At 50.7% G+C, this 7886-nt stretch overlaps 2 protein-coding genes across 4 annotated transcripts in view; one reads left to right on the plus strand and one right to left on the minus strand.

The window, feature by feature from the left end:
• Positions 1–18: 18 nt before the first annotated feature.
• Positions 19–5750, minus strand: aldh4a1 (aldehyde dehydrogenase 4 family, member A1). Of its 2 annotated transcripts, none has more exons than XM_017404044.3 (15): positions 5570–5750; positions 3398–3491; positions 3234–3326; positions 3113–3160; positions 2827–2982; positions 2598–2747; positions 2146–2220; positions 1845–2032; positions 1697–1770; positions 1424–1620; positions 1227–1274; positions 1003–1155; positions 791–912; positions 586–704; positions 19–475 (listed from the first exon to the last, which is right to left on the minus strand). In XM_017404044.3, the coding sequence occupies exons 1-15, from the start codon at positions 5608–5610 to the stop codon at positions 363–365; spliced, it is 1671 nt and encodes a 556-aa protein (XP_017259533.1). In that variant the 5' UTR covers positions 5611–5750; the 3' UTR covers positions 19–362. The 2 variants fall into 2 exon arrangements, with proteins under 2 accessions (XP_017259533.1, XP_017259534.1); XM_017404045.3 differs by lacking the exon at positions 5570–5750 and adding an exon at positions 4117–4371.
• Positions 5751–6617: 867 nt separating this feature from the next.
• Positions 6618–7886, plus strand: part of LOC108228487 (E3 ubiquitin-protein ligase RNF123) — a gene marked incomplete at its 3' end in the record, with an annotated part of 13140 nt that continues 11871 nt past the window's right edge. Inside the window, 2 exon segments of one of the 2 annotated variants that reach the window (XM_037974489.1) lie at positions 6618–6914; positions 7579–7690. In XM_037974489.1, the coding sequence (XP_037830417.1) occupies positions 7609–7690 (82 nt within the window). 2 annotated transcript variants of the gene reach the window in all.

The raw sequence follows: 7886 nt of genomic DNA on the forward strand, positions 1-7886 counted from the left end.
TTATTAATCAGTTCATCGGTTATTAATCAGTTCATCGTTATTCATCAGTTCATCGGTTATTAATCAGTTCATCAGTTATTAATCAGTTCATCGGTGCTCGAACACTTCTCGTTGCTGTTTTTTCTTCAGAGCTCGGTTCATTTATTGATCTGATGGTTCAGCTTTAATCTGACAGGAAGTGATGGACTGTAACTGTGGAGCGGACAGAGGAGGACAGAGGACACCTGCTCTGTCTGATGGACACTCAGGTCCAGGCTCAGTGGAGAGAGGGACACATGGAGACGAGATGCCGCTGATGGACGGAGATTAGGAGGAGCAAGGACAGATGATGGCTGGAGGGACAGATGGACACACTGGTGGTCTCAGCACATGTAGGGGTACTTCCAGTCTGTGAGGGGGACATGAGTCTGCTTCACCACCTGAGGAGACGTCCACCTGAGGACGTAGTGAGGACCACCAGGTTTGTCGTTGGTGCCTAAAGAGAAGAAGCCAGATGAACAGAAACTGTCAGTCATGATCTTCACTTCCTGTTTCCTGTCTGTAACTGATTGTTAAACACTGATGTTTATCTGGGTCGGTCCGGACCTGAAGCTCTGGCGCCTCCAAACGGCTGCTGAGCCACGACGGAACCGGTAGATTTATCGTTCACGTAGTAGTTCCCTGCCGCGTTCCTCAGAACCCTGGAGGCTTCATCAATCACCTTCCTGTCAATCAAACAGAACCTCGTTCCGGGTCAAACAGAACCTCGTTCCGGGTCAAACAGAAAAAACGGAACCATTTCCTGCCTTACGTGTCTTTGGCAAACACGGCTCCTGTCAGCGCATACGGAGACGTTCTGTCGATCAGCTGCAGAACCTCCTGGTAGTTCTTCTCAGGATAAACGTAAACAGTCAGAACCGGCCCAAAGATCTCCTGGAACATATCACACGAACACAGCATTCTTTTTGGTGAACTGGTCCCAACGACCCGGATCCTGCAGCAGAAGCAGGGTTCTGGTGGTACCTCGTTCATGATGGGATCTTGCGGGTCTTTGGTCTCAATGATGGTCGGCTCCACAAAGTAACCTTTCTGATCGTCACAGCTTCCTCCGGCGATGATGCTGAGGTTTGGGGAGGACTTGGCGTGGTCCAACCACCTCTTGATCCGAGCGAAGGACTGGAGGAGGACCAACAGGAAGTCAGAGACCAACATCCACAGCAGAACAACTCAGAGGAAACACGGCGTACCTTATCGTCTATGACGGCAGAGAGGTAGGTGCTGAAGTCCTCCACGGGCTGAGGAGAACACACCATCATCATCATCATCATCATCATCACAGGTAAACCTCAGTCAGACTCACCTGTCCGAGGAGCTGCATCACCTGCTCACTAACAAATTCATCTCAAAGTTTAATCTTCCCCACTCAGTGTCCTCCTGCACTCACGTCTCCCAGTCTGATGTCTCTGTGGATGTCCAGCAGCTGCTGTCTGATCTGAGGCCAGGTGCTGTCTGGGACGTACATCCTGGAGCACGCTGAGCACTTCTGTCCTCCGTACTCGAAGGCAGAGCGGATTGTCCCCATCACCACGCTCCGGATGTCTGCAGATGTGTGCACGAAGTGGAAGTTCTTCCCTCCGCACTCTGTGGACACAAACGTCCATCGGGTCATGGAAGGCTGCAGGACAGCCAGGATCTGATGGACTCTAACGGAGCTCACCTCCAGCCAGGCGAGGGAACGTCCTGTAGATGTCCAGGTTCTGGGCCACCTGCTTCCACAGACGCTTGAATGTCCTGCAGAGAAAAGACACCGTCGTCACGGTGACAAACATGTTATACCCTGCAGAAACTGAAGGAGAAGTTCTTACGGCACGCTGCCGGTGAAGTTGATGCCCGCCAGGTGAGGAGAGGAAGTGACGGCGTCCCCGAACACGGGACCGTCAGCTGGCAGGAACTGGATGATGTTGGGAGGCAGACCGCACTCACGCAGAATTTTGTAGACAACATAACTGGCAGAAACGGCGGTGTCGCTGGGCTTCCATAGAACCACGTTACCCTGGGAACAAACAAAAGAGAACATGCTGAAGGACTCAGAACCCTCCAATCCATGGGTCCAGGTTCTAAAGCCTGATTCTGCCCCGTTGGACCAGTGGTACCACCAACACTCACCATGACAGCAGGAGTTCCTGCCAGGTTTCCCCCGATGGCGGTGAAGTTAAACGGAGCCACGGCTGCGACGAAGCCCTGAAACACGGCAGGAACACGGGTCAGAAACAAGCGCACAGGAGGTTCTGCTCAGGAACCAACAGGACAGGTTCTTCTGTCTGTGTCCTCAGAGCTGATTCAGGTTTGACCTCTGACCTCGGAGGACCAGTTCACATTTCAGTGTTTTTTAGTTTTATATTTTGTAAAGTAAAGAGTTTTTAGAGTGTATCAGAGTCTTCAAGTTCTTCAAAAACCTTCATGAAATATCTGGAGGCGGCAGCTTTGAACTCCTCAGGTCAGGAAGCGAACCTGCAACCTCTGACCTCTGGGGCAGGCTGTTCCGAGTGTCCGGTCTCTGCCCATGCTGCTAACATCAGCGGTGACCACACTTTGACTGACAGGTGAGGTCCTCCTACCTCCAGCCCTCGGTACAGCGCTGTGTTCGTGCTCTCCTCCGTGCTGACTGGCTGCTGCGCCTGCAGCTCGATGGCGTGCTTGGCGTTAAACCTGAAGAAGTCAATGAGCTCTGCAGCTGCGTCGATCTCTGCCTGAACCACCGTTTTGCCCTGCACACCAGACAGAGGACAGCCTGTAAGGACGGAGGTGTGTAGGTGGGGAACATGGGCTCCCAGGTGAGACATCTACCTGTCCTATCATGGTCTTGGCCAGGATCTCTGCTCGTTTGGGTCCACTGATGACATCAGCAGCCTTGAAGAGGATCTGGGCCCGGTCCTGGACGGGCTTCAGGTCCCACTCTTTCCTGGCCGCCACCGACGCCTGGATGGCCTTACCGATGAGCTCCTGAAGTGGGTTCAAACAAACAGAACCACGAAGAACCAGAGGTTTCCAAGGTGCAAGAACACGGAATAAATCTGCCCCAATGGTTCTGCTGAGAACCTGATGAAGTTCTAACAGAGGTTCTGAAGCTCACCTTGTCAGCATAGCAGAACTTTGCCACCTTGTGAGAATGATTGAAGGGCTGAGAACACAAAGAGAAACAGTCAGAAGGGAACCTGAAACAGACTCATGTTGGATCAGAACCGGTTCCTTACAGACAGCTGATATCTGATGTCTTTGGTCCACACGTGTTCATCTCCAACCACGCACGGGATCTCCTCTGTCTGTCCCTTCAGACTGTCCAGAACCTGCAGAACCACATCCGGTTAAACACCATCAGCTGAAGGTTGGAAGAGATGGACCGACAGAACCTTCAGACCTTCAGGAGCTCGGCCCGCTCCGGACTCCCCTCCGTAAAGCTCAGGATGGGCTCGTTCTTCACCTCTAGCGCCGCGCAGGAGAACGTCTTAAACCTGCAGGGACAGAACCCAGAACCGTCAAAGTTCAGGTCCAGCTGAGACCGGCAGACCGGTTCCAGCTGGAGAGTTCTGCAGGTTATTGAATGAGCAAACAGAACCTCCACAGCTGCTCCCGGGTCGTTGACCTGGAACCTGTTGATCAGTAACTGGACCTGATTCAGCTGCTGCAGACTGATTTCAGTCCGAAACGGGCCGAACCGGACCGGTCCCACTGAGCGGGTCCATCAGACCCTGTCGGACCGGACCGGTCCCACCGAGCGGGTTCATTAATCAGAACCGGACCGGTCCCACTGAGCGGGTCCATCAGACCCTGTCGGACCGGACCGGTCCCACTGAGCGGGTTCATTAATCAGAACCGGACCGGTCCCACTGAGCGGGTCCATCAGACCCTGTCGGACCGGACCGGTCCCACCGAGCGGGTTCATTAGTCAGAACCGGACCGGTCCCACTGAGCGGGTCCATCAGACCCTGTCGGACCGGACCGGACCCACTGAGCGGGTTCAGTGGGTTTAAACGGCTCAGCTTCATGATTTCTGAACTGCTGCTTAGAAATGAACCTTTTTAATGTGGACTGGATTCAGAATTGGACCAAACAGAACCGGTTTGTAGTCGGACTCACCCCTTCTCTTCACTCATGGTCCCGATCAGAACCCGGCAGCTCAGCAGGACGGTCTGACTCCAACAGGATCTGAACTCTGAGCTGATCCTTGTGGAGCGGAGGGGGAGGAGCAGCGTTGGCTGGCCGGACAGAACCAACCCAAACCACCCTGCCTGCCTTCAGCCGGAGTTTCTGTTCCAGCTGCGTTTGTTCTCAGTGACCCTTGGACCTCAAACAGCGGTCCGATCCGCAGGTTCTGGTGTTATCGGCTGAAAGTTGACTTTTCAGGCTCCATATCTGAACCAGGAGGCCGGACCTCAGTGTCTAAGAACTATTTCTGCTCCAGATCGGGTTACATTTGTGCACAGAGCAGCTGCGGCGTGCACGTGAGGTTCTCCTCAGGGGAAAAGTTTGTGTTTGGTTCTGAGAAACGTTTATTAAGCACAGATCCTCTCTGAGAACACAGCCTGGAACTTGTTGTTATAGATTTAAAAAATGCAGATAAGATGAATTATTTCTGAGACGGGGCTTTAGACAGAATTATTGAAATTCAGCTTCTTCAGAGGATGAACCACAGGAGAGACGGTACCACCCCGGTTCTGTTCCTGGTTCCTGCCCTGAAATCACTGTACCTGGATCAGTGGGGCTCCAGAGAACCAATGTGAGAACTGGAGGATCATATTAACCTGTTATCAAGCTTCCTGGTTCTGAGTGGCTGAAAAAAGACGCAGCTGTTCCTCTCGGCGCCGAGTCGGTGTCTATTTACCTGTTAGGAAATCAGCTGAGTAACGGTTCTGTTGATTCCCCTCTCAGATAAACACCAGAACCACACAAACAGCTGACCCGAGGAACCAAAACGCTTCAAAATCTTCATCTGAATTTAAATGTCATTACGCTTTAATTTTATAAATCTAGTTTGTAAACACATCTGCACCGAGAAGTCCGTGTTAGTTTATATCATGCTGTAAATAAACAGATAAACAGACAGTTGCTGCTATTCCCATCATGACCACTAGATGTCAGTAACAGCCACAAACTGCTCCTTTAACTCAGACAAACCATCATCAATACCTGATTATTCTGCAGGGATCAGTGCTTCTGACCTGCAGGAACACAGAGACACGCGAGTTCTGTTCTTCTGGGTTCTTTTCAGGTAACTGTTTACTGAACTTACAAACATTTCCATGCAGTAAAACTGATCCTCCAGAATAAAAGTACCCTGATACTGACCCGGAGGAGAACCCGTGTTCAGAACCAGAACCAGCAGCTGGTCAGGTGTCATTACATAACAACACATGGTTCCTGTTAACCTGCAGCGCGCGACACGGCGGCTCCTTGATAAACACGGAGTGATGACTCTGACGGGTTATTGATCAGGTTAATGATCAGATCAGAGGCTCCAGGCTGACTGAAGTCACCCCGGAGCTCCGGAGTCTCGTGTCCGCCTCATGTGAAGTGCAGCCGCGGAACTTACCCCCTCCATGACCGGGCCACGGCCCCCCTCACACGGAGCATGTTCCTGGCTGGAGCCGACGGGACTCACTGCAGAAGAAAAGCGTCTGATTGAGCTTCGACCAGTCCCGATAACTGATCGATAACTGATCAGAGGAAAGGGACAGAGGACGGAGCTGCGCTCACAGCAGGACCGATCTAAACCGTACTCAGAGGACTTCTGCCGGGGGGAGCACCACCCAGTGAGCCTCACGGTTCCTCCCTTCTGAAGCTGAAGTTACAGGGCGTTATTAAGCACCGTAATATACTTTTATTTTATTAAAAACCCGACTGAACAGAAGAGAAATATCGCTTTAAAACCATAAAATTATAATAGGCTAATCCGCCAACACCCCCACTAAAATGAAACCATCCAAAGGCGGTTTTCAGCCGACCAATCAGAGAGCATGTTGTTTTATTCAGCCAATCAGAGCCCGCTCTCGGTCTGCCAGGGACCACTTCCGTTTCCTTGAACTGAAAAGATTAGCAAACAGCTAATAGAGTTATCTAAGTCTCAGAGTCACTGGGGTTTAATTTTCACACCTAAACGACCTTTAAACAGCACACTAATATAAAACAGGACATGTATCCTGATAATTAAGTCTTTTATTTGAAAAATGACATGAAAAGTACATTAAACATCTCCCTTTGGGTCAAAATAAGAGTGCTAACAGCACCAGACTTTTAAGGTTAGAATAAAGTTTGAGTCTTTTAGAAACAAAATATAAAGAAATGAAGGCTGGATCAGAACTTTTGCACAGGACTGTGGATCAGCAGAGGTCAGAAACATTTCCAGACAGTGGTGATAATTATTATTTATCTTGGGCCACTGGTGAATAAAAGACAAATACTTAGTCTTATCCAGCTGTTTCCAGTTGGGCTAAAAAGGAACATTTAACTTATTTTTCTCCACCGACCTTCTCAAACGACCTGACAGAAGAGTTAAAGTTGCGTCTGTTGTAATGACGGTTTTTGTTCAACATGTTGGATTTAATTCATGAATTCAATTTTATCTGAGATAAAACAGCTGGAAGAACATCTTCCAGATGTTTCTCACTGATAACACGCAGAAAAGGAGAATCATCATCAGCTGCTGCCGTTTTCTCTCGCGCTTTTTCGTCTTTCCTGTTTTTGTCCCTAGCTGCGCTCCGTACCGTCAGACGCGTTGATGAGCAGAGCAGCCTGTTGTGTTTGAGCTCAGCTAGCCTCCAGCTCCGGACAGCGGCTCGTCTCACCTTTATCAGCCGAGTTACAGCTCCCAGCGGCGGGCCACGGCAGGAGCAGAGGCCCGCTCAGACGGCAGGAGGAGGCGGGTCACCGGTTAGCTGGTAGGTAGCTGGTAGTTAGTGTTTGTGCCAAGGAGCCGTTAGCTTGCTGCACTACACGCTGACAGGTAACAGAACCGAGCCGAACCGAACCTAAGGGACAGTGTAAACCCGACTGACCTCGAACCACGGCCCGGCCGAAGAGATGATGTCAGACCGGCGGCAGTGCTCAGCTAACCGGGCTAAATGTTGGCTAACAGCCGGGGAGTGCTGCTGGTGACCGAAAAATACTACAGCTCTGAAAGTATAAATAGTACAGCTCTGAGAGTATAAATACCACAGCTCTGAGAGTTTAAATACTACACCTCTGAAAGTATAAATACTACAGCTCTGAGAGTTTAAATACTACACCTCTGAAAGTATAAATACTACAGCCCTGAGAGTATAAAAACTACAGCTCTGAGAGTATAAATACTACAGCTCTGAGAGTATAAAAACTACAGGAATTACAGTGTAAATACTACAGCTCTCATTGTATAACTACTTCAGGTTTGACAGTTTATACATTTCTGACGGTACAAGTACTTCAGCAGTGCCTGTTGTGGAGTTCAGCTCTCTGGGACGTCTCAGAGGGAGGACGGTGGACACAACCTCAGTGAGGACTGGTCTTGTTCTGGTTCTGCTGTGCTGTGATTGGACAGTGATGTTGGTTTGGTTCTGTCAGCAGCGTACGGGTCGGTGAAGCCAGCCTGACAGGATGAACACTAAGGGAGGCGACACTGCTCTGACCCGCCGGAACTACAGGCTGGCCTCGGACACCGACAAACCCAGAACCACAGGTACGTAACAAACACCTGAGACAACAGGTGCTCTCGGCAGGAAGTGGTTTCACAGTCCAGACCCTCCCAGGGTGGTCTGTAGGGGGTCTCAGGTGGTCTATAGGGAGGTGTCAGGTGATCTGTAGAGGGTCTCAGGTGGTCTGTACGGGGTCTCAGGTGGTCTGTAGGAGGTCTCAGGTGGTCTGTACGGGGTCTC

Source organism: Kryptolebias marmoratus, unplaced genomic scaffold (genome assembly GCF_001649575.2).
Source record: "Kryptolebias marmoratus isolate JLee-2015 unplaced genomic scaffold, ASM164957v2 Scaffold100, whole genome shotgun sequence".
NCBI classification, from domain to species: domain Eukaryota; kingdom Metazoa; phylum Chordata; class Actinopteri; order Cyprinodontiformes; family Rivulidae; genus Kryptolebias; species Kryptolebias marmoratus.